General features: G+C 41.3%; 1 protein-coding gene across 3 annotated transcripts; it reads right to left on the bottom strand.

Moving 5' to 3' along the window:
* Positions 1-148: 148 nt before the first annotated feature.
* On the bottom strand, positions 149-26,236 carry kdm3b (lysine (K)-specific demethylase 3B). 3 transcript variants are annotated; one of them, XM_022189540.2, is made up of 25 exons: positions 25,668-26,235; positions 18,110-18,274; positions 15,707-15,820; positions 15,236-15,341; positions 13,217-13,341; positions 13,071-13,130; positions 12,274-12,969; positions 10,956-12,153; positions 10,653-10,869; positions 10,307-10,521; positions 10,019-10,171; positions 9,715-9,822; positions 9,470-9,597; positions 9,079-9,379; positions 8,733-8,986; positions 8,123-8,395; positions 7,800-7,971; positions 7,576-7,666; positions 6,357-6,487; positions 6,134-6,253; positions 5,643-5,666; positions 3,095-3,234; positions 2,708-2,884; positions 2,447-2,581; positions 149-1,070 (listed from the first exon to the last, which is right to left on the bottom strand). In XM_022189540.2, the coding sequence occupies exons 1-25, from the start codon at positions 25,881-25,883 to the stop codon at positions 990-992; spliced, it is 5,400 nt and encodes a 1,799-aa protein (XP_022045232.2). In that variant the 5' UTR covers positions 25,884-26,235; the 3' UTR covers positions 149-989. The 3 variants fall into 3 exon arrangements, with proteins under 3 accessions (XP_022045232.2, XP_022045233.2, XP_022045234.2); XM_022189541.2 differs by having other exon boundaries at positions 9,079-9,376; XM_022189542.2 differs by lacking the exon at positions 5,643-5,666 and having other exon boundaries at positions 25,668-26,236.
* Positions 26,237-26,858: the final 622 nt, after the last annotated feature.

Below are 26,858 nucleotides of genomic sequence, written 5' to 3'. Positions count from 1 at the left end.
AAAGATACTCGACAGATTCATTATTATTGACAATAAGTGTCTAACTCAGGCATCTCAATACACGTCCACACTGTATAGACACGCTGGTGTGCATGCAAAGAGGCTTTGTAGGTTTTTGTTTTTAAAAAAAAAAGCATTAAATAAACAGTAGTTTTTGTAAACTTTATTGTGAAAAATCAAACAGACTGCTAAGATCAATATATATATTGATACAATGTTAATGGCCAGTAGTTCTGTTCAGCTGCAGTTGTGAATCTTGAACAACATTGTTGGAAGTCTGCAGTAAATTCATCCCACAGGTGAAAAAAAACTGCCCTCTGAATCTCTCCTCATCATTACCTTGTGGTGTATAAAAAGAAACGACTTGTTACTCTAAAAGTGAAATAAGAAAACTAAAAATACAAAACTTTGGTCTGCTTCCCTTGACTGGCTGCTTCACAAATTCATTTCAGCCACAGAGGGCAGAAACAATCAGCTGTTTAAAAACTTCAACAAAAAAATCTACAAAAACAGGTTAACCTTGCTCCTATCGAAGAAAATAATATCAATGTCATCAAAATAGGAAAGTTAGCCCAGTACTCACATTTTGTCAGTTGCTTATATTGTAGCTGAACCTCTGCTCCAAAGGCACGGCAGCTTTTACCCCCCTTACTCTCACATCTTACATATACAATGAAAACAACAGAACAAACACACTGACCTTAAATACAGAGTTAATCAAAAAGAAAAAAAAATTGAAAAACAACTAGACAAGTTTGAGCGTACTGTGTAACAGTGATGAAGAACTTCCTCATCGAAGCGCTGATTAGTCCCTCCCCGTCTAATCCCTCCCCAAATCAAATGTTCTCATTCCCCAGACCGTCACTGCCTCAAAAACCTACACTACCTCTGTACTCGGCACTCTGCACTCGTGTATGTAGGTAAGTGATCTATGCTGTGTGTGTGCGTAGCGGAGTGGTCTTCAGAGGCTGGTTGTTTGGAGACAGGATCTAAGGGCGTGCTAGTTTAGGTTCATGGGCCTTCAGTGTCCCGACGGCGTCCTTCACTGCGTGATAGATGATGTTCTTCACCTGAGGAACAACAACAAGGTGCATCTGGTAAAACAACCACAGACAGACAAACAATCGCAGACTCCAGCTGGGTACAGTCTGAACTTCTTTTAGCACTAGTGCCCAAGACTGTGTACAACAGCGAAACAACATTTACCAACATCTTCATGCTTTTATCATTATTAAACACAAAGCACACGTCTCAAACATCACGTCACCTAAACATATCAAGTTGTAGCTTTTCCTATGAAGCCTACAAGGTCATTAACAGTGTAATCAAGTACAAATTTGCCTAACAACCAGCTTTTCTCACAAAAAAACTCGCATTATAGTGAAGAACATGATTATGCCGTAAGCCAAACTTTGTCTCTATTTTTTCTTAATTTGTTAAAAGATCCAAGCAACCATCATTGTATTCTTTTCATTATGACATTTCCTGAACATTTTATGTATTCTTCTTCTTTTTGTTGTGATTATTTAAATAATAACAATTTAGCGCCACTCTACCAGGATGCACACATGTCAGACACGGATGTGCTTCCAATATCATGGCAGTTGAAAAATATTCTCTTCCACACAGCACTGTCTGGAATGTCAGAGAATTCACTTCAATAAAAAGCAAGATTCATCCAAACACATGAATTCAAATCTTTAAAGCATTAACTAATTTGTTTTAGTGTTTATTAGTAGCAGATAAATTATAGCTATCAATACTGGTGACTGAACTTAATTTTGCATTTTTTGGTAACTCACAGCAAAGAATCAACCTCTGAACTACACCGATCAGCCACAGCATTATGACCACTGGCAGGTGAAGTACTGGTACTATGTGGCATTCTAATGGAAAACCTTGGATTTTGGCATCCGTGTTAAGGAGACTTAGACACCAGAATAAACATTGCCACAGAACAAACACACGCCTTCATGCAAAAAACAATCCAAAATGTCACTGGTCTACCCCTGCAGGAGAATGCACACAGCCACATCGCAAAAACATCAAACAATCAGGAACATCTTGAGGAACACGACAGTCACCCAAGATATTGATTTGACCTCCAAACTTCCTAGACCCCACTCTGATCAAACATCAACAGGATGCAGCAGAACAAGTTTGATTCCCAGAGAGCCCACTGCACAACCCAGAGAACCCAAAGGATCCACAGCCAGCATCCTGGTGTGGGACACCCTGAGAGGTCCTCATTTTGATGCCCAATTTCAGAGCATTTTTGACAACATAAGGGGGACCAACAGAATATTAGGCTTGTGGTCATAATGCTATGCCTGATCGGTGTATAATACTAAGCAGATTAAAAACACTGAACACAAAGTCACATAAACTATAACATACTGTGTAGAAACAGCACTAAACAGAGATCATTCCATATCTGAGAGCCAACCTGTAGCTTGTCTTCGTGGTTCGTGTGAGTAGTGGACAGGTGTCTGAACTCCTGGGTCAGTCTGAAACAGTGCCTCACATGCTCTGGAGACACAAAGTCCTCTGCCACCTTGATACAGCTGTACAGGTTGTGCACCTGAGAGGGGAAAAGCACAGAAATAGCACCTTTGTTCATGAAACAGAACAACAGACAATCCATCTGGAATCATGATGTATTCAGAAGGGATATGTACAGAAATTCTACTTGTATAAAATGTCTGACCTGGTGTGGAGCTCCAGCAGGGATAAATACAGCATCACCGAGGAACTGTACAATGGCCCAGCCCTGGACGCCATATTCTTCATAGAGCCTGCGGCGGAGCACCTGGTCCAGGTACCAGCTCTGGTCATGAATCGGGTCGTGGTCTGGAGGGTTTTCTTGGCCTTGCTCTTCTCCCACCTGACACAGGTAAGAATAGGCCACGGCTTAGAAAGGATTATGTGCAACTCAAATGCACAGCTAGAGTCAAACCAGGCACAGCTACTTTTTGTTTGTGTGAACATCCAGCTGAAGCTTCTACCCCCCGTTCTATTTAGGAGAATCTCACAGTACGAGGAGCTAATGATAGTGCAGCTTCAGACATCTAACAACAATCTACTGGCTGCTGACCTTGCGGAGCAATTCTCTGATCTTCTCAGCATCCTTGGCAGCGTAGATGTGCCAGAGAGCTCCAGGTTTCTCCTTCCCTTCGTAAACCCTCCTCTTGGTCATTTCATCCACATCGCCCTCCTCGATGGTGGTCATAACCTCTGGAGTCCGAACATAAGCAACAAGGCAGACACATACAGGGCACCAACCAGTCATCAGCAGTGTTTGCTTGACAACATATTTCAGTCAAATGATATCATGAATTACTTTTTAAGCTGTGACTGACGAATTAACATTATTGGAACGTTTAGGTTTTTTTCTATATTCCATTTTCATGATTGACTAAGTAAATCCTGCCTCAGTCTTAGGGACCGTGATCAAGACTTAAATGCACATTTCCCATAATACATAGCAGAATTCTTAAACAAGTACATTAATGTACATCCGTCATACTGTTTGACAAAAATGGAGCAGAGCTGTAGTTCTCAACTGGTGGCTCGTGACCCAGTAGTGGGTCGCAAGTCCATCCTAGTTGGACTGCAGGATTGTGGGCTGCATTGGGTTTATTTTGAAGTGCACAAATTTTCAAGTGCCTCTCTTAAAATACTATTTGCAACTTCACAATGTGGATGACATGACAAGCACCTGAAGCACCAGTGCAATGTATTCACAGATTTCTACAAAAAACGCGTGCTTTGGCAAAGCAAGAAAATTCGATAGCAGAAGTACAATTTCTAGAGCAAAAACATAGCATTAATTATTTAAATGTTGATTTCAACAAATCAAGCATATAAAAATGTATGAAACTGTGACTAAGTGTGGATCCCATGGCCAGACCAGTTGAGAACCATTCGGGTAAAGAAAAGGACAAGTTACAGACTTCACAATCACATTTACTGGCACAACGTTCACATCCACAGCCTGTTTTATAAAGCAGTTCAAACTACTGCTGTGAGGTCCAGTGAGCTCTTACTCTGGTAGTGATTGATCAGTGATTCAGAAAGATTAGTGGAAATAAAAACATTTACTAATACATGTAAGCTCCGGTGGACATCTGTCTTCCACCAGTCCAAGGCTGAGTTTGTCTTCGTAACCCAATCATGTGACCAGTAACCTCCTTATTATAACTATTTATCTGCGTGTGTGCATGTCATTCCTAACTGTCACTCACAAATGATTAATTCACAGTTATAAGTTTAGTTGCCAGGTGAAAACAGTGCATTTATGTATATTTTGACATGTGTGTACAATCCCTGGTCCTACATTTATATTGGTATGTGTAGGAATGGGTACCGAGGATCAGACCTAAACTGGTAAAGGACAGGTTAAGTTCAAGGAGCATTTGGTACTGCTACCAGCATATGACCGTCTGTCCTAGGATCCATGAACAATGATGTGCTCATTAGAGGCATCGTGATTCCAGTGTCGTTACTGTGGTCACACTGGATTAAATGTAACAAAGCAAAACGAAGCTCCTGAACCAACTCTGTGGAAGCATTTGTAGTAAAGTAGTTAAAAAGCTGGAATAATACACTGTATGCTTATACTTTGGACAAAGTGATTTGATTCTCCAGCCAATCCACTGCCACTGGGTCAAGTTAAAGAGCGATAACTCATCTAATCCAACCAGTCAAGTCAAATCAAGGCAGAATAAATGAGTAGATGTACATACTTCAACACTACCAAGTTTAGGAAGTTACAGCACCAGCTCAAGATTAAACACAATTAACTTTAGCACAGGTGGTCCCATTTTCTTCCCGTTAGCCCTAACCATGTATCCACTCACTGCTCTGAAACGTCTGACCTCTGTTTTTCTTTCAACCAAAAGACAGACAGCTAATCGCCAGCAGATCTCACAAGCACTAAATCAACCTTCAATTTTTGCTCCTTCCTGGAGGTCAACAATCGGCAGAAAGCGATCAAATTTTTTCTGCTCACGAATGGGTAGAGAACACGTTACATACTAGTAAAATTTATAAATTTCAATCCCAATATATTATAAAAGATAAAACAGCACCTGTCTTGATAAAATCCTAACGATACCCATCCATAGTTGTGTATGTGTCAGAGAAACTGTGATGAGCTAAAAGGAATCTGCAGGGGAATAGGGATGTCAACTCTAGATGCCCTTCATTCAAACTTTTCTCCCACAACGTAAGGACCAGAGCACAGTGCACCCAAAACTAACAGGAAGAGAAGATACGGTACTCCCAGTACAGTAGCTATGGGGGAATGTGAACTCCATGTCAAATCACTGAGTTCACATTGCTGCAAATGAGACACATTTTTCAACCCTACCCTGAAATCTACATAGAAGAAGAAAGCAAGAATCTCCACAGGCCAACAATGGTAAATTCAATGCCAGCTTAAGCTCAATAAAGGTCGCATTCAAATAGATATCTAGAATGGGGCATAAAACATGCAACAGTCGAAGCTAAGGAAGCGGTCCCAATGCTCTGGCCCCTACTGCACGGTAATAACAGAAGGATGGAGCGGAGGAGTGAAGAAGGGGAGTTAGTCAAGGAAGAAGGGCATGCTACTCAAGTGATACAACTGAAAGTCTACAGACCTTTGCGTCCAGAGATGTCTGCCTCTGTGAATGAGAAATTTTGCCACAATGTAAATGAGTGAGACCCACTTCAGGGTCGTTTCAGGGTCTTATCCAGGTCAATCAAGCCTGGAACAACTAGTACAGTCTAGTCATGATGTTCGTGACAAAGTTGTGAAAACATACACAAGATTGTTCACGAGGAGCTACATCAATGACAAGTGAATGATAATCAGGCGTTTGATGCAAGTTTCTCCATTTATATCGTAGTTATACTGTATAGTTTTGTATTTGACAGGGTGGAAAAACATCTATGTAATATTGTAGTAATTTCCATTTAATAAATTTTGTGTTTTGAGGAGAAAGTCGCGATTTAAAAACATTTAGTTGCTCATTTAATTGTGGGTCTGGTGGAATAAATGCATCTTAAATGTGTGAGACAGTGTATGAGTGAGAGAGAAAGCATGACAGAGAAGGAAAGACAGGCAAAGAGTGAGTTTAAATCTACTGACCTTGCTCCTGATTTCCCTCTCCTTGAGGGATGCCAACATAGACCATGACGTTAACAGCATCAGACACATCCAGATGGAGGTTCGTGGTTCCCACCTTCCTGTCTTCAGTTGAGATTAAGCCTGAGGGTAAAAGACAGTGAGACAGTGAGAGAGAGAAGTTACAGACATATACAGTGGAAGGAGGGAGCGAAAGTAAAAAGTCAGATGAGACAATCCTTCTTACCATAGGCATTGTACATCTTAGGTCCAAGGTCAGGACGCACAAAAAAGTTGGGCAGGCGGGCAGCAAGGTTTAGACGACCATCTCTTTTTGTGTACTCGGGTAAGGGGAGGTTATCCATTAAATCATCAAACCTGGAAAAAAAAAGCACAATTTCATCAAATAATGACTGACCTACCAAAAGAAAGACCGAAGAAAAGGTTTCATACCTTATAAAAATGGTTTCAGGAAAAAAAAAATCTGAAGCTAGATTTTTTTGTCCATCTTACTGCAGGAAAATATTGATTCACAAAAACAATTTTATATTTAAAGCATGTATGAAATTTCTGAAACATTTTTACCAGTGATCACAGCCAAAATATGGCGGGTATACCACATTTAAAAAAAAAAATGTGCGTACATATCAAGATAAGAAAATGAGGCAAACCTCACGAAATTAACAAGATGGAAAAATGCCAAAATCTTAAAAAAAAGCAAACTGACCTATTGATGACTGCAAAAAACGTTTCACAAATCTAAGAGCAAATGTTCCAGAGCCCATATATATCACATGACCTACACATAATTAGTTTAATGCAAATTTCTAAATATTCTCTGTGGAAACAAATTGTCTCAAGAAACCATATCTCCATATAAGTAAATGGTCTGTATTTATATAGCGCTTTACTATACCTGCAAGGTACCCAAAGCGCTTTACATTATATGTCACATTCACCCATTCACACACACATTCACACACTGACGGCGGAAGCTGCCATGCAAGGCACTAACCACGACCCATCAGGTGCAATTAGGGGTTCGGTGTCTTGCTCAGGGACACCTCGACATGAGCACAACGAGCCAAGGATCGAACCGGCAACCCTCCGGTTGCAAGACGGCCACTCTACCCACTGATCCATGCTGCCCGCACTATAAGGTGTAGTGCAAGCAGCATGTAGCTCCACATCAGTGTCTATACAGGAGATATTCAGACACAGCTCTGAGCTATGTGCTGGAAGCATTTTGAGCCCATGATCACTGTATTTTTACACGTCAAAGGCATGAACGTACACCTTGAGGTGTTTACCAGAATATAGTGCAAATAAATTATAAGTTGTAACGCCGCCTGTGCAGAAAACTGGATGTTTGCATGTGAAACAGGACAACTTAAAAATGAGGCTGAAGCACTTCCTGTTTAGACAGCCTGAAAGACACAAAAAAGCAACATGTTTGAATTCCTCACCGTGTGGGCATCATGTCCCTGAAGTCTTCACCTGGAGGCCAATCTTTTAATTTTAACACCATGGGCTGCCCATCATTGTCTTGCAGTCGCTCTGCATTCACAGAAAACACATTATCCACATTCAGCTTCCATCAGGGAGGAACATGGACTGAATAATAATTGTTACGTACATGAATCTGAACAATAAATACTAATTATTTAGGAAAAATGGCGTGTTTACTCACTGGAGATGACCTGAAAGCCGTCCCAGAAGTCTCGCACCTTCACATCGGAGATAATAGCACAATTTCTACAGTTGACCAGGTCTACATCCTGATCTCCAAACTCTGTACTGAAAGCCTCAGGCCGCCACAAATGAGCTTTCAGGCGTTTATCTATCCCCGACACCAACACAGGCTGGGCACAAAGAAGAAGAGATTAGATGCATGACAGAACAAGTCAGTGCAATAAAATTTCAACTCATCTTTAACTGACAATCATCTTTTTTGCTCTGCTATATTCCATAACATTTACGGAAAAAAATAATTATACTAATTGTGACTCTTACTTGTCCCTGCTTCCAGCACTCTCTGAAAATCTTCCAGTTGTTGCTGTTGCTGGGATCCTGTAGGCAAAGGAGTCGCCCATCACAGAGCCAGGAATGTGAGGTATGTGGTTCCAAAACACTAAGGCCCATTACTCCATCTTTGCGACCCCCCAACACACTGAGTTCGCCACTTTCAGAGGCTCCAGTACGACGGCCTTCTGTCCTCTTGGTCTCCACAACCGAGGCGATTATATGATCCAGGAAGTTTGGAAGGCTGCTCTTCAGCTTGTCACTCTGGCAGATGAAAGGGGAATTTAGTGCTACTGACTTAAGTACCTTCATCTGTCCTTTCATGGATGATGTAGTAAATTTTTGGCAGTTAACATCTTGGCATCTACAGCACACATGTCATCCATTAATACACCAGTAAATGGCAGTAATACAATTTGATAATCAATTCTGTTATTCCTAAGTTTAATATATTTTTGCAAATAAAATGACAACAACTACAGATTTGTACAGACATGAGCTCTGTTGCTTGGTTAATTCAGAGATTGATATTATTTATTCTTAACATAGATGTGTGCAGACTTCATAAAGCCACACAAAATAATGCAGACTTTATACGTACGCCTGATGAGGTAAAAACAGAGGGGAATGGTACCCCACTCTCTCCAGGGCCCTGGGGCAGTTTGCCTGGTCCTGAGTTCAGCAGGTCCCGGAGACTGGACCCCTCAGGTTTAGCCTGGGCCATGGTGGAGCCCAGTAATAAGCTGTTAAATAGCTTTGGGCTGGAAGCAGAAGGCTTCGACAGGGCACTGAGTGAGTCCAGGCCGAAGGGAGGCCGACTGTCTCGACTCATCATGGAGCGAAGTGAACCGGATTCTAGAAGAGGATAGCGACGTCACTTCAAATCTGATATTTAGATTTTTTGTGCATTGAAATTAATTAGTCACCGTTTTCTATTTCTGACTTACCCTTTGTGTCATCCTTGGGTTTCTGTGTGGCCAGGTCTGCCAGCCAATGCAGAGCAGAGCTGTTGCCCTCTCCTGATGAGCGCGACTCCTTGGCAGAAGACTGGATGAGGTTACAGGGAGAGGATGTACCACTGGTGGAGTTACTGGTGCTACCCACACTTTCCCCACCTCCACTGTCTGACGGCGCTGCTGTTTGCGAAGGTTCTGTTTTGATCGCTGACGTTTCTCCTTCTGCTTTTGGAGTGGTGCCAATACCAGAAGCTGCAGCTATGAGACCACCCCCACTGCTTGTTGTAGACTGCTGAGACAAGCATGATCACACAGCAGAGCCTTAAGTTAAACAATTTCCAAAATGCAGAGTTAATAAAAGAATGATGTAGCACAATAGTACCTGTGAAATTCCATTGGGGGCAGCAGGGCGCACTAAAGGCTTAGTGTGTCGACTGGTACAGGGACAATTCGCTTTAATACCCCACTTGCCTCTTGCTGAGTGCACCATGTCACCTATGTTGTAAAGAGCTAAAGGGGAAAGGCAATAAAATCAATGATCATGTAACAGTCCTTTGTACCAATACAAGATTACATTTAATATTTGATGTTCATGAGTTAGGTGTGTTATTCAATCATGGAGGTTACCTGTCCCAGGTATAATTTGCGTAGGCATGAGGTTCTGTGGCTCATGAGGTTGACCTTTGGCACACTTCAACCAAGAGAAAACCTCATCCTCTGGAGCTTCATCTACATCTGAAGGAAAGAACACACTGACTTGTGCATTTCAAACACACTTAATTTCAAAAGAATGTCAATAAGGCACAACGTCAACGCATTTCTATGCTGAAAAATATGCAATAAAACAAAAGAAGTTAGGGTGACACAGTAACACTGCAGTAAACATGTCGGCTAGCTCTGAGGTTCCCTGAACGTCACTGTAATGACTCACCCTCCCGTGGCCTGTTCCTGCGGAGTCGATAGCAGTCCAGACACACTCCAAAGCCACACTTGCGACACACCCAGTGGATGTTGAACAGGGTGGTCTCGCATACATCACACATTTCTCTGACACCCCGCACAGCACGTTTCCACGCCACTTTCTCTGAAAGACAGTCCCAAAATAACAGGATTATATACATGTCAGACTTATAACAGGTTGAAGATAAGAGTGAAGATACAAGAGAAAATGTGAAAAAACAAGGTTCAGGTGATCTCAGTGAGACGTCTTTATACTCACGGTGAGGTTCCACCATCATCATGGCCTCCTTCTCAGACATGACCAGCTGACAGAACTGGTCTCCCACATTAGCCAAGATGTACTTGGATGTATCGAGATCGAGGCCCTCTTGGACAGCTGGTGCTGGTAGCCACAGACCCATTGCCATTGAATCACTCTGCTGAGGACTTAAAAAGCCTTCCACACGCAGTACACCTTTACGAGTGAAGGCCAATCTGGTTGGAAACAAAAAAAGTTTAAATTAGAAACAGTATTCTTTGCAAAGACTGTTTCTTAGTTTTTGACACTTGAACAGTAAAACCAAGAAACCACTGTAGCTATGTGCCCCAAAGGATATAATTTCTACCTTCTGAAGTGGAAGAAACGACAGGCCACATTCGGGTCGTCGTCATCATCACTGTCATCGTCTGTACTTCGATATTTACGGTAACGCTCCAGGCGGCACTCGCGGCACTTATGCAAGTGAGGGGCTACATTGATGCAGGAACCATCTTGGAGAAAGGACTCACCAGACTGCTTCAGACGACGTACCTTGCTTTGGTCTTTCAGTACAGACTGGCCCACTGAAAAAGGCAACTTGGTGTTATTGTTATCGCTAATCTAGAGGACCATAAAAAGTTCTGAGTACCATAAGGTGGACACAACTTACCTTTGAAAGGCTTGTTACGTGGACGACTCTTAGCAGCCCCTTGGACTTTATTTTTTTGCAGTATAGCCCCATCCTTGGCAGGATGAGGAAGTCCTCCTGGGATCTGGCCTTTCTCCAGGGCTTCCTCATTCTCACTCAGGTCTGACAAGTCACTGTTGCTGCTGGAGTCTGAGTCACGTTTAGACAACTGGCCTCTTTCTTCCAGGTTAAACTTCTGAGACTGGCTCTGGTCAAAGGACAAAGGCACATCCTCCATTCCACCAGGGCCAGAGCTTCCAAACATGGGGCAGCCTGAGGTGGATGTAGGCATCTCCCCCACTTCTTGCTCCTCCTTTGTCACAGTCCCTTCACTCTGTAACCTCTGAGAGGATGCTGGTCCTGGAGAGGAGGAAGAGCTGGCTGAAGCAACTGTTGAGAGTGACTGGAAAGGGGAAGACAGAATTCCTTTGGGTGGCTCTGCCATAGTGAACAGGTTTGGCTTGCTGTCCAAGGTCGGACCCAGAGTCTGTGGTTCAGTCCCAGTGAGACCAGCAAAAGATGTGTGGGAGGTTTTATCTCCATATGCCAGAAATGGATTAGCAGGCTCTTTGGAGGCCTGTAGAAAAAGGTTCTGGTGGCTATCTGAAGAATTAAACCCAGACTGCAGCCCTAAGCCTCCTACAGAATTTCCATTATTACCATTCTTCTTGGAAGCACTTTGAGCTCCGGAGGCAACAGAAAGACCACCAATATTTAAGCCAGAGCTTCGTCCTCCTGCAGAGCCACCCAAGCCCTGGAAGGCCGATGATGATTTGTTGAACACGCCATTTCCCGTTGGATGGGCCTCAGGCACTTTGGGCTGCTCAGGCATTTTTAGCCCTTCAGTGGAGGTTGCTGGCTTAAAAAGGCTTGGGGGCTCTTTATTCAGGCTCTCAGACACTGCAGTAAAGTAGTTGGTGTCCTTGGACTGGGTCTGACCAGCAGTGAGGCTTGGGCTGGAGCCAGAATTCTGGGTCATGCATTGGAAAAACAGGTTTTGGTCTTGCTGAGATTGAGCCTCATTCTTTGCTCCACCAAAACCAAATCCAAAAGGCCTGGGAGTTTCCTGGGAGGTTGTGGTAGTAGTAGGAGCTCCATTAGTCTGAGAGGTAACATCTCCAAAAACCGGAGCAGAGGGCACAGGCTGGGACAAACGAAAACCTGAGGCTGTTTTGGAGCCCTGAGAAACAAAACAATAAGGTGAAGCAAAAAGGTATTAATAACAGAAACAAACCTGTGATTGGTTGAAAAGGCATAATATCATGGTATTGACAGTACCGAGTATATGGATTTTTTTTACCTCAGTTTGGCTTCCCCAGGTAGGTGCTTTCGGACTAAAACCCACAGAAGCAGAAAGTGCCACACTAGGGCCGCTGTCTTGTGACCAAGAAATGGTAACAGGTCCCGGGGAAACAAGAGCAGCTGTTTTGGAATAAGCTGTCTGGCAGGACTCCTCTCGGTCTGGCTGGGGGGATGGGGAGGCCTTAGGGGCTGGAGCTCCAGGGACCAGGATTGGCATCTGGCCTAGTGAGGGAAAAGATGTGGTGGAGAAAGGGGAAGGGGCTGGTTTAAGGGGAGGAGGAGTGGGGGTAATAGTGGTAGTGGAGTCTGCTGCTCCTTGTGTAGAGAGAGTGCGACCATTTTCTTTGATGTGGCCAGGAAAACGAGGAGGAGTAGCGTTTGACTGGTCCATCTGGAGTGAGGAACTGTTGCTGGGGGACGACACTCTGCCCTGAGGAAAGGTTCCCTCTGAAGAGCTTCCATTTTTTGTTGTGCTGCTGACTCTTTCACCAGAGTCTCCGGCCCAGATTCCCATCCCTTCCACTGGAGTTTTGTTGGAGTCACCACAGTTTTGTGCATCTGCTCCCGTATCTGCTGCTCCTTTAAAACGTTTCATGTTCAAATCATCCTCACCCTCCGAGGCGGTCCTACGCCTGCGTCCGCTATCCCCCTTCATTGTTTCGCTGTCCTTCCTCCGCCGCCCATTCTTACCAAGCTAAAATGGTAAAATATTATGGAACAATTTCGTTAAAAATCTAAAGCTTCAGCATAACACAACCAATTAGACAGTTTTAAATTATAATAAGACAGTCTTACCTCCTCTTCTGCCAGCATGACGTGAATCACACGTGGGTCTACCATCTGATTTTCTTCTTCCTGTAGCAAAAATGGTTGTCTTTAAGTAGCAGCCTTTGACACCATGACACCTGAGAATAACTAGGAAAAACTTCAACGTTATTTACCTTATCTAAGGTAATTTCCATGATGTGTGAGATAGGATCGTGCTGTGAGACCAGTCCTAAGGCCCAGCACTCTTCAAACTCTGGCTGGTAGACACGAACTCTGCGTCCTTGAATAGTGTATGAACCTGAACGCAGGAACAATGAGAAAAGGACAAGTTACACTCTGGCAGATTTAAATGACACACAGGGGATGAAGAATGAATAGCACATTTGTTGTCATTGCACATGTTTCACCTTGGTTACATCATATGCAGACACTGTGTTGCTTTTTATTACTCCATGAACATAACCCAGCCATTTCTCCCCACAAAGACCAACATTATCTCTCCCATCTGGTTATAAGTTGAGCAGACGTGAAACCCTGGACGTCTGATAACTTGCTCTAGTTAAATTTTGAGAAGAATTAGATTTTTGTTAGTGGCAGACAAAGCCTGCATGGGTGGATTCAGCCATTTGTCTGTGCCAACACTAAAAATATTACACCTGTGCTTAAAAAAATGTCTTTTTTTCAAATTCCGCACTTAACAGAGTCAACAAACAGATCTTAACAGTCCTGTTTTTATCATCGAAATAATAATCCCAAGATTCAACTTGTCTGTACTGAAGACACAAAAGCTGTTCTACATGCCTCTGTCTCATCACATCTAGGAGAACAGATGCAGTCTTTTTTATGAGGTACAAACCAGAAATCATTCAGAGTCCAGATAGTACAGAATGCAGCTACTCGACTTCTAACTTCAACCAGTAAAATAAGAGTGAGACACTGCCTAACAATTCTTTAAGAACTGATTTTAAAAGCTCTTGGTTGCTCTGATTGCATGTCTCGGACAGCTGTCCCGTTAAATCATAAAATGTCGTTCAATGAGATTTGATGCATCGTCATTAAATGTAAGCCTTGGCAGCCATACATAATAATAGCCTAGCTTAGCTAGACTGTATTCCCGTTATAAGGGATATACGGGAATACGGTCTAGCCCTCCTCCATTGACACATTTTGACAGGTTTTCAAGCTCCGAGCAGATCAGACCGAACCAATCAGAGCACCAGAGGCGGGAGTTAACGATGCGACCGCAACAGAGCGAGGTTTCTCTCGTGCGCTTTCCTCTGTTTTGCACGGGCTGAATTTGTCCTTAAAACCTCAACAAGAAGCAGCTCTTAAAGCTTTTCTTTTTAAAAAGGATGCATTTTTAATTCCGGCAGGCTGTACGATAGAATGCGTAATGCTGCCCTCCACTGTTGAAAGGGAGAGCTTAGATTTTCCTCAGAACCCCTGTACGGCGAAGGAAGCTGTTAAAACTACAAAACATCATGGCGGAAAGGCAATTGTTAGGTCGCTTAGTGATTGCGTCACACATGTGTTACGCTGATTGGCTCTCTCCAATTCAAGCTGTGATCGGTAGTCCCGCCTCTGGGCTAGATTTGGTTCAATGGAGCAGTTCCAGACTGACTTTATGTGTATTTGTAACACACAATATAAAGGCTGTCTGGTCCCCAGGCAAACATAATAAGGCTATAACAGAATCACTGCGGTGTTCACAAATTACATGGTACGCTTTGGGTCATCAGCTGTTTGAAGTTGATTTTTGTTTCATCACTATGAAGAAATTTGTTCTGCAACTGTACAAGTATATTTTTGTCAACTGCAGCCTAGTCTCTTTGTACTATATGAAGCTTACTAAAAATGTGTATCTTGTGGTGCACCTTTGTGCAGTAACAATATTCATCATTATGTTCATTAACATTTTCACACTCTAAATGCAAAGATTTACACTCACAGCAGCTTTTAGGTCATCTGCATCATGCTTTCCCTGTTTAACATCAACTTTCAATACTGATTACAAATGCCAGGCTTAAACCTTTCAACTGAATTTTTGAGGCTCATTCTTGGGTCTCCAATTTAAACATGTGCCCAAAAGAAGACCTTATTTCAACGTAAATCACGTGGGAGACACTGTTAAGACAGATACCTCAGAGAACACGTGAAGGAGAACAACATAACATATGAAGGTTGACACTTACCCTTCCTGAAGATTTCCTGCAGCTCAAAGTCAGTGCGCCAGCTGGAGATGGCAGCCTGCAGAGAGGGTTGCTCCAACAGCAAAGGGTGTCTTATATCTTTATCAACCTGCACAAGAACACAAATCATACCACACTGAAATAGTACAAGATGTGAAGCAGCAATGTAGAAATAACATGTATGCAACTTCACCCTAAGTATTACTCAAAAATATACAGGTACTGCAGCTGACAGATATTGCTTATTTAATTTTGCTGTTGTCAAAATGTCAAAGGTAACACCAAAATCCTTGTATTACAGAACAGAAAACTGCAAGGAAATTACATATGAGATGCTACTGAAGAAAAAAAAGTTTTTGGTACTGTTCAGTAAGTATTCTAAATATACTATTTTTATTATAAAATTAGCAAGTTTCTGTCAATCAACTGGTCAATAAACTAAGCACTCTAAGACCACAAAACAAGCATACACACCTCAAACCTCTGGACAGTTTTGCTATCAGGCAGAAACTCAAAATTTTTGTTTCCAAAATACTCTACAGGAACCAAGGATCCTAAACCCACTCTGTCCACTAGTGAGCGGAAAACCTGCAGAAAATGACAACACCATGTAAAAATGTTAATGTTGGGGAACTAATTATAATATTCAGCTCAACAAAGGAGCAACAGGAAAACATCATTTCAAAATCTTTCAAGGTATGCATTTAATTGGATTTTAGATGGGCCCAATAAAGAAACAAAAGTTGTGGAAGTTGAGTGAACAGCATGTGGATTTTATTCAGACTGCCTCTGTCATGTAGCTAATGCCAGCAAGTTTGATTAAACAGTACAGGTAAATGAGTATGCAGACTTCTAGTCTCTATGGTCTGTGGTCAAAGTCACTAATAAAGTGTTTATGTACTGTAAGTGTATTGGATACTACTTGTTGTAAATATGCAAAATAATATTCTCTTGCATATTGAACAGGTCTTTTCTTTTTAATTCTTGCTAAATGTTTTGCACCTGTATGTTTAAAAAAATGCATACATGCCATGTTTCAGTGCTTTTCTATTTGCCCAAGAAGGAAAATTACAGGCCAACAGTTTGAAACCCAGGTAAACATTTTTTCATATATAGTGTATTAGAAAACAAGTATTGCTCAATTGTTTAGTGCAGAAGAAAGTAATGTTTCCAGGAAAAATTCTGAGATGTTCTTCACACTTCACATTTATCTAATGCAACAAAGAATGCAATAACTGAATCAAACTCAGTTAAAATTAAGTAATTTTGTGGCTAAAAAAAACAATTTTGGGAGACCAAAAAACAGCCCTAACTGTGCTCACAACATCTGCAGAAACACATTCATTGATTTCAGCTACAAGCAGAGCCAAAGCATCATTGCAAAGGTCATGCAAAGTAATTAAAGCTCAAACTTCAGCTCAAGTTGTAAATAGAGCTTTAAGCCCAGTGCGGATGTAGAAAGTGGAGCTGTGAGGCCTAGGGTTAGGGTTAAGGTTAGGGTTAGGAGTCCACATCACAGCTAACTAGCACTTAACCTCTTTAGTCCATTAGGAGACCCCAGGTCCAGAGATCTTGTTTTGAAATGCATCTCAGTGGCTCAGAAAGTTTAGTTTCTTGCAGACCTTTTATCCAAAACACATGTACCACATTGCCAAATAGTGATTACCTGTGCTAGCTAGGGTTGGATATCGAAATTCGGTTCTAAGTAGGAACCGAATCAAAAACAGCGGGTACCTGGTACCCATAAAAAATATTTACTTTTGGTTCTGCTTTTCGGTTCTTGGACGGACTTATATGTGTGACGTAGTCACGTAAAGGGAAAAAAAACAAAACCTGAGAAACTTTGCTAACTATGGACCATGGGAAACGCTCTGAAGTGTGGCTTCATTTTGAAAGACAAAGAGATGAAAAAGGAAAGTGCAACATATGTCATAAGCTTATTAGCTGTAAGACAGGCTGTACGTCAAATTTGACGAAACATTTACGACTCCATGGCATCGAGCTGAAAGACTGTACAGTGTTCGATCTTCTGCGGACTGACACAGCCAGTGCTAATGTTGCGACAAGCAGCGTTAGCACCTTGCCAGCAGCCCCAAAAGAGACACCGTTCACGTTGGCGAAAAGGAGGCTGACAAAAGAGAAAGCTGAGGAGTGTCACCGTGCGGTAACCAAGTTTGTAGTGAAAGGACTACATCCTTTCTTGGTCGTCGAGTCTCCGTCATTCAGGTAAGTTAAATAATGTAACGTCGCATATTTCCATCCTAAATCCTGTGGCAAAAATACAGTATTTCGTCTTGTGTAGGCTTATATTTCCCTGCAAACGTCAATGACATGCAAACTATAAAACGGTTGAATTTGTATAGAATTAAATCAAGACGAATAAAATAAACACAATATAGACATTCTGTATTCATTTGAAATATTTTCAGCTCTTGTATTTGTGTATTTCTGCCACTGCGACACTGTATTACTGATTTCCTAACAACAAAACAGTGTGATTTGGGTTGGAAATGGACAAGGCCTAAGTTTGTAGAATCAAATAAAAAAATTGATACTAGAAAACTTGCATAATACAGTTTAGTATTCTAGCACATTTTATTTTTGTTTACAATTTTCCTAAAGGTAAAGGAATAAAGTTGTTTTAGTTAAATAAATTATTTACCGTCAATTTTTTTACTATTTTGGAATCGTATTAAGGAATCGTTTGGCACCGGAATCGATAAGCAGAACCGGAATCGGATTCATAAAAATCCTAACGATACCCATCCCAAGTGCTCGCTCCCCATGTCCAGAAGTAGCCTAAACTGTTAATGCGATCACTTTCCGCACATGAACCAAGAAGGACTTGCTTGCTTCCACTGCCACCTGAGCACTCACCAGAGCTGGCCAAACTGTGGCTGATTCTGGAGCTCCAGTCGTCCCGGTACCATCACCACGGCGGGCCCAAACAATGGAGTCTTCTACCAGCACAGCTTTCACCACTTCATCATACACCTGCACCCAAGAACACTGCTGCGAAGCATTCTCAAACTCCACAAATACCTACAGTCAGTGAGCGGAGAGAACCAGAACAGAAGAGTACAGTGAGTATGTCTGTCAGACTGTCAGTGGAGTGATGAAAGACAGTGAAATGTACTGTGCTCAACTGCTCTATAACGTTTACAGAAAATATAAAGATTAAGCAATCATAATAAATTCAATTAACTAAACAGGCAGTATAAGATGGAAGTAATTCCAGTAAATGAATATAGTACAGTACTGTCACTGTGCCTTGTACTGTGTACATTTAACAGATAATACAGTCTTGCTAGGGCTCCATCATTAGTCTCCACTGTTTTTTCATTAATTCAGCCTTTTTAGGTATTGCACCTTTTATAAAAGGAGTTTTTTTTTCTCCCACAAAGTTAAAGTTTCTCTCCACTGTCACTAGAGCCGGGCGATATGATGATATATATCGTCTGGACGATAGAAAATGTCTATCGTTTTATGTGAAGATCCTATAGTTTATATCGCAGTGCCGCAAAACACGCTTTACAGCAGTATTTTACATCACCGACGTGCCTTACGGAAAGCCCAGGCATGCGGCTAAAACATAAACAGCTATGGAGGAAGACGGTGGACTCGACTCAGAAGAACAATCTAAACAACAAGAGGACAAACAACCAGCTTAAACCGACGAGCTTGTACCTAAAAGAGGGGGAACTTCTGTCATATGGCGGTGGTTTGGATTTAAAAAGACCGACAAGGATCAGACTACCGTACTTTGTAAGGTATGCCGCTGCCCGGTCCCAACAACAGACTCGAACACGAGTAACTGTTTTTGTTTATGCTATATCGTGATGTATATCGTATCGGGATATAAAATAAGCTACATCGGGATATAAAACTTTGGTCATATCGCCCAGCCCTAACTGTCACCATATGCTTGCTTAAAAGGAATCGTTAGGTTTGTCTTCGATATTTTGAGGTCAAGACCTTGCTATGTAAAGAGGGTTGAGATGACTTATATTGCGATTTGTTTACTATATAAATGAAACTAACATGAATTGAAGTGTATTAATTTTTATATACTTCACTGTTTTAGCTATTAAGCTACTAATTGACAATGCAGACAGTGGCATCGATCCTTCATAACGACCAAGAGCTCATTAGACTCAAAATTCAGTCAGCTAGCAAAGCAATGCCTGCGAGCACCAGAAAACTCCTCTGTAAGAGCAAGTCTGAACTATAATAGTAAAATTCGCACTTGTTTATTCTCACATGCACTACAAGAAAATGAGTATTTCCAGTTGGCATTGTTTGTCATTGCTTAGTTTGTAAATTTACATCATGCCATTTATAACAATCTGTTTTCATCTACATTAAATTTGCATGCATCACTACTGCAATATGATCACACAGAGCTTTTATTGTACACATTTAATCCAACTCAAAGTTCAGTGTGACCCAGTACTTGAAGACAAAGGGTTGAACAATACATTTCATTTTCCATACAAGATGTTACTGATTGACTCATGTTAGTAGTTCCTCTATCCACACTGCAGAAAGAGAGCCTGTCAATCATTTGTTGTCTGCCTATGTTGGTTTATAGAAAAAAGCTGATGATTAATTTGCTCATGAAAGGCACTACCTAAAATTCAACATTTGTGGCATGACTTCAGATTGAAGAGTCCATTATTTTTGACCAAAAGAAAATTGTATACATTTAACACATTCTACTGGAACAAAGAAAGCAGTTTTCTTTAACCATACATGTTCATACAAATGTTCTTGAAAGTGATCATACATTATTGTACAGGAGGCTGGAGCCAGTGTTTGTCTAATTTTTTTTTTGTCTTTTCAAAGTTCATGACAACTTTTAACTGGACTGTTCTCAGTCTGCTTGACGCCTGTTGCTGCTCCCATTCTGCTTAAATCATATTTTCTTAAACTCCGTGTGAGAACTTCATTACATGTTACTGATTAACACCACCTAGGCAACTCATCAACAAATGGCCCGTCTTCTTAACGTTAGAAGGAAAAACAAAAAGAACTGGGAGATTAAGTGATCAAAAGAAATGCTACATTGGAGCTGGAAATTACATTTATTTGGTACTTATTTTTAATGTAGGTAAAGACAAGCAGTGTGAGTAATTAAGATTTTGACTCATTGGCCAACAGGACTGGTAAATGAGAAGCTCCAATGACTAAACCATAATAATGAATTACACAAATATACATTTGTTTCAGTACGTTTAATGGCCATAATAAGGTACTACGCAAAACACAACCTAAAAAGAGGTGAGAATAAAACTTGCAGTAAAATTATTTAGATATATACTTATCAATTAGCCTAGCCGCGCTAGACCCATGTTCTGAAGGCACAAGGGTCTAGGCACGCTCGACAGGGAGGGAGGCGGGCTAAAAGGTTGTCTATCAAATCCCTCTGCAGCAATTGGGTAGGTATACAACCAATCAGTGCAACGAATAGGCTGACGTAGTTCCGAGAGCACCGGCGGATTGTGGCTAAGTCCCATTAGCTTCCCAACCAGCGGAGCCAACTGGTATATTAAGGATTTGCCATATCCCGTCGGCAGAAGTCCAAATACGTCTTTCTTCTCAATGAAACACTTCAGTGCCGTCCTTTGTTTATCTTTCAAGTTGAATTTTAGCTTCAAATCTTTAAGGGCTGTGGCCAAAGCCGAGTCGAAAGATAACTGTTTATTGTGCGCCGGTTGTTTCTGTCAGAATCGTCGCGCCTCTGTCGTCACTTCGTTACGCCCGCCTTCTGACTCTACACTTCATGGTGATTCGTCCGGCCAGTTTTAGGAGAATCCAACCTTGAGCCTTATGGAGGGTAACTAGACCCACCCTGGCAGAGAATTAAATTCGTTGCCGTGGGTTGTCTAGCGCAGCTAGGCTACTTATCAATGGTCATTCAATTCAACCTTGAACACAATGTAAGTCTTGACCTTAAAATTCTGCTGAATGCATTCAATATTAAATGCACTTAAGGATCAAACAAAAGTAGATTTAAAGGTTTTGCTAACCTGTTGGTAGGTTCACTATTTTTAATGATCTTAATCAGACTCCTCACTCTCTACCAACAAGTTACCTAGATTCTGTGAAAAAAATGATAATGCTGTGTGGGTCCAACTCTGTCATGGACAACAGACAAAATGCACCCGTGAATTACACCGAAACACAGAACAGACTCTCAGTAGTGTTTTGTTATGAAGGCTTTCTGTACATTTAGTTACCAGTGGAGCAGACAACCTTCCAAGCTTGATTCACTAAACTGAAAATCAAGGCTGTGGAAGCCACAACTGTGTGCACTAAGGTTACAGCAGAAAATTTTGAATACAATAGCCCAAACAAACAGAATTAAAATATTTGCTTGACTACGTAACACTACAGAGAAATGAAGATAAATATTCTTCCTTTTCATTTGGGTCAACAAACTTATAAAGTAAAGACTGCACAAGTCAATTTCAAGGCATTACTGATTTGGTCAGCTTGTTTTAAACAACCAGTCAACAAATCACACAAACAACTAAAGAGACAAAACCCATTAAAATTAAACAATGTTACCGAGTGAGTCTTTTAAAAAAACATTAGTATGGTGGACAGAGAGAAATTCCAGATATTTCAATGTGGCATATTTTATATTAGTGTCACTATTATGGCTAAGGCTAACTTTGCAGTCTTCACCTGTTGTACACATCCAGGGAAACAAGAAGTTACACAAAATAACGTATTAACAGCGTTTACTGGAGTGATGAGGCATGAGCACCCTGCAGCTTTAAAAAAGCAGATTTTTTTTCATGAATGAATTTTTAAATGTCTGACCAAAGGTAAACATAGGAATTAGATGACGAGAATGGTCGTTCTGCAAACTGCATTTATGAATCTCCATCCAACGGTACCTAATCACGACCAATAATCATTCGTGCACATCAGTTTGTTTACATGAGTCTGAGCTTCACTGTCATGATACTGTATTCTGAGGAAAGTCAGCAGTTAAATACAAATGCTGACTACCCCACGTCCAATCAGAAGACAATAGTAGGTCAATTAAGCTACATCACAATCATGTAGTGACTTCTCTGCTGTCGACTTTGGTGGAAAACTTTTGATGAAGAGTGGGAAAAGTTAATGTCATACCTCGAAAACCGCAATATCTCCATGGATGAGAGTGAACTACAAACACTATCATGAAGAAGATGGTGTTTCCCTCCTTAAATAAATTAGAAAAAAAATCCCTACAGGACTGAATGCTTCTCCAAGCAGTAAGTCAAATCTGCTACAGGTTAAAGTTACCCCACATGTAGGATAACAATACAAGTGTTGCCAGCTACAAAACAAAACTGCATGTGGTTATACATATTCTTTAACTCTTTGCCTCATTTCTAAATCTCTACAATGGAGTGAAGTACACAAAGTTAGCCTGACCCAAAGAGTCATAATCGCCACATTAATTGGAAATGTATCAAGTTGAAAAAAAAAAAAAACAAAGTTTCCTTTATATAAATATATCTAACATTAAATGGCCATCAGCCTACCTGAGGGACTCGAGGTACAAAAAGGCGGCTGCAGAGATTTAAGTCTAGGGCTGGGTAATACTGACAAAATTATATATCTTGCTATTCTTGACTCACATTTCAACATGAAGAATGAAAAGTTCAGAACAATATTCAAGGAAAATAAATTTAATGACTTTCTCTGTAAAGTAAAAAAACGTCACCGTTAGTAAATCTTAACAGACTCCCAAACAGAGAAAGCGAACAATTGGAGATAGAGCAGAACAGTGCTAGTTTGCCTGAAGCATAAATTGATTTTTTGTAAATCCAGTGTGCCTTTGTTCTCTTTGATCAACGTTCATGCTCTGTCCCATAAACAATGGGTGTTTGGATGTTGCCTGCAGTGAATTTTTGTCTTGCTTGGAGCATGTATTCATATTCATTTAGTCTCCAACCAGCCAAGAGACGAGTTCCTGACATAAGATGAGCTGGAACAGCAGTCACTGAAGAAATGTACACACTTTTAAAATAATGAATGCTTTAATGGCACAAAGATCTAGGGCTGGACCCGAATATCCGGTCGTAACGGTGGTATCGGAATATTTATTTTGAGATCCGAATATTCGGATTCCACCCGCGCCCCCGTTGGACGATGTCTCACATGGTATTCGTCTCGTCAAGTCACCCGACATGACAATATGAACCGATCGTAATTTTCGGCTCGTCCAAACTTTTTGTTTGTTTTATACTGTCAAGTAGGCCTCATTCTTCAATTTTGGTTTTACTTCAATGTGAACATGCTAAACAAAAATTTTCTTTCTTCATAAAAAGGCTCTTGTATTGACCTTTTGCACTAACGTGTGTGAGGAAAACTTGTATCAAAACGTACCTGTGATGAAACTTCAAAGACGCTGGGAAACAAAACTTTACATGGCACCTCACACATTAAATCTCCACTGCCATATTTTTCACAAGACCACTGAATAAGCCTTCCAGCAAAGATCTTTAAGAATTTTAGCATATGAACAAGTTTATTGTATATTTTTTAACTGATCCGAGTTGTCACATTAGTTTTTTGCCTTGCAAACAATTTTACTGTTGCTGTCATAATATGTACAATACTTTGGTCAACTCTGCATGTTTTAAAGCTTTCTATAGAAATAACTGCATTTGATTTGAAACTCATGCAATGACTGCTTGAAATCTGTTTACAAGCAAGTTGGGTGTTGGGAATCAGAAAAGTAAATTATTGCCAAAAAGCCCATTCCAACTGGAGCACCTCCTGGTGACCCATGACATGCGGCATAAAGCAAGGTAATAAAATGATGAATGTATTGATCTGGTGCATAGTCCTACATGTCCTTGACTTGCTCTGTTAGTTATAGTTAGAATAGGTTTTGTTAGTAAGATGATAACCTGTTTTTGACTCCCTTCCTTTAAAGATCTATATAAAAACACTGACCACTTAGTCAAGATTTCCAAGTTCTAACACGGGTCAAAAGACACTTAAACTCTACACTCAAGTTATATTAATGTATTAATTGAAGACTCAATTGTTCAGAGAACACCTAGGCACTTAATCCGACTCCACCTTAGGGGTAGAATAAGTCAGGTGGTCCAAAACCCAGCACTTATTTAGCGCTGACAAAGTTGAAAGAAAAAAAAAAGGGGGGGGGGGGGGGGGTTGGCAACTCTTCTGCAACTTGATAGCAACACCTTTGACCAATCGCACTTGAAGCACTTTTGACTTACTACCGGTTTTTTCCTTATGTCTGAATTCTTGCTTGTGTTGTACATCGCTTTGGACAAAAGCGTCTGCTAAATGAAATTGTAGAATTGTAGAACTGTAACCAAACAGAAAGCATTTATTTTAGTGAATGCACACATAAGAAGAAAGAACAAGCCTTGCCATTCAAAATATAAAAGCAACTGTGTTACAGACTATATTTAACAAAAATTTGAAGCTAAGTTTAAAAGGTCTACTTAAATTTACATTTGGATTCGATTTCTGGTTATTTTACAGCAAAACGGACATTTAACAATAATGAGATGCTCATTCTACATGCTTTTCAATCAGAGGATTTACAATTTAACTCAACTCAATACTGATAAATCACTGTCTTATTTACTCTGCTTCAGTCCTGAAATCGCTTTTCAAAAGTTCTGTAACAAAAATAAGTGCTGGTGTTAGTTTGTTAAATAAACATTTGTTGAACTTAACAACTACCACATATTCTAATAGCCAGTATTTTAGCTATTAATTGTACCTGTCATGTAGGTCAGCCACCACCTCCCATTTACAACAAATCTCACCCAATTGCACACGACGAAGCCGCCCTGCACAGTGTAAACGCAACATGGCTTGGAAAGATTAGTTTCATTCATTCACGTGTTTAACAGGCTGACAATTCGTGCAACAGTCCGAACATTAAATAGTCTGGAAACCACAACAAAGTCGAATGTATTCATGGCTCGCCCCTATTTGAACTTATGCGGCCTTTACCTAGACTACCATTAGCTAACGATGGGAACTGATCAGCCATTACTGTAATTCACTACTTGTCGGCAATTTTCTTTATTGTCTTGAACGCTTGGGTGGCTCTAATGCATTTGAGCTTTGCGGTTAGATGCTACACGGTTAGGTTAAGTACAGCTAGAGCGAAATGTCATGAAGCTAAAAAGCGAACAAAGCAAAGGCCAGAAAAGCCTCGGCCTCGAGTTTAGCTTCGCCTCACTGTCTGCGACTTGTAGCTAGCGAACAACCGTGCGGGCTAACGTTAACTGCCAAGAAATGGAGCCGCACTGGCGGTACAACAAAAACGCAAACAAGCTAAATTAGGAGCAAACCACACTTCGCAGCTAGTACACGGTTCAAACACCTTTAGTGGTGGTTATTTAGCTACGCAGTACGGCACTACTTGTATGTAAACACTGACCGTCAGCCCTGCACCAGTGGTTGTGGTTGTTGTTGTCGTCGCCTCCCCTCCGCTAACCTCCGGGGCGGCCAGGCCGATGACGCTCACTGCCCGCACCGTCCCCCGAAGCCAGTCCCGGGCCCAGGGAGCCTGCTCCGGCTCGGATCCGTTCGCGGGCCTGCTGTCGTCGAGGAGCAAAAGCAGACGCTTCCCTATCAGTTCGAGAGAGTCCCCCATGGTTTGCTCACAAGCTAGCTTCCTCTAGTAAGCCACCATGAACAGTGTAACTTCTCCGCTCGGGATGGCAACTCAAAGCCAACGTTAGGAGGCGAGCGGAAAATAGCGGCGGCTGCTTCGGATTTGACGCTGGTTAGCAAGAGAGCTGGTTTGAACGGCTGCAGCCCGGGGACACGCAGCCGGCGGACCAAGTCACGCCAGGAATCACCCAGTCGAAACGTTATTGTCCTCGGTGTTAATGCCACTATCCTGCTCTGTCCGCCATTGAGCCCTGCAACAATCAAACGCACTCCTCGTAGAGGCAGCACTGCGGAGACGCGGACAAGTGCGCAGAAACAGCGGCGTCTTGTGGCGGGCCCGGGGACCGCCTTTTTCCGCAGTGTGAACCAGAAGTGGACCGACTAGCGTGTGTCTGTAACACTGCATGTTCAGGACGTAGACTGTACAATAAAGATGGACGTCGCGCCTGGCATAGATATGAATAGTGTTTTCTTTCTTTAAAATAGTTTTTTTTCCAAGTTGTTGTCTAGTTGTTCTTCTGAAGTACCAGCCAGAAAGCTTGTTGCAGAGCTACATTTTATGTCAAATTTAATTTTGTTCTTTTTTAAAATTATGTTTTTCCATTTTAATAATTTCTGAATGATTTTGATCTTAACATTGCAGAGTGCTGTAAGTAAGGGGGCAGGAAAATGCTGTTCAATCTAAGATTGTATGACTTTTAGTTTACTAAGTAAGTTGTACTCAATGCAACCAGTTGCCACAATTTTTAAGCTTTGAGTCACATGTTCTTGAGCATTTCTAAATCAGCAATTTTGACCAGTGGTTTCTTAAAACAGTGTCAACAGAAACTAATAAATACTGAGTTTTGTTAACTAAGAATTGTGTGGTTGTGTTTTTTAAGTCCTGTTAACTTGAAAGTCTTAGTAATATAAAATGTTTGAATCAATGAAACTGAACATTAAATGAGAACATTTG

This window comes from Acanthochromis polyacanthus, chromosome 10 (assembly GCF_021347895.1).
Source record: "Acanthochromis polyacanthus isolate Apoly-LR-REF ecotype Palm Island chromosome 10, KAUST_Apoly_ChrSc, whole genome shotgun sequence".
NCBI lineage: Eukaryota > Metazoa > Chordata > Actinopteri > Pomacentridae > Acanthochromis > Acanthochromis polyacanthus.
This window is presented reverse-complemented; position numbering and strand designations above follow the sequence as displayed.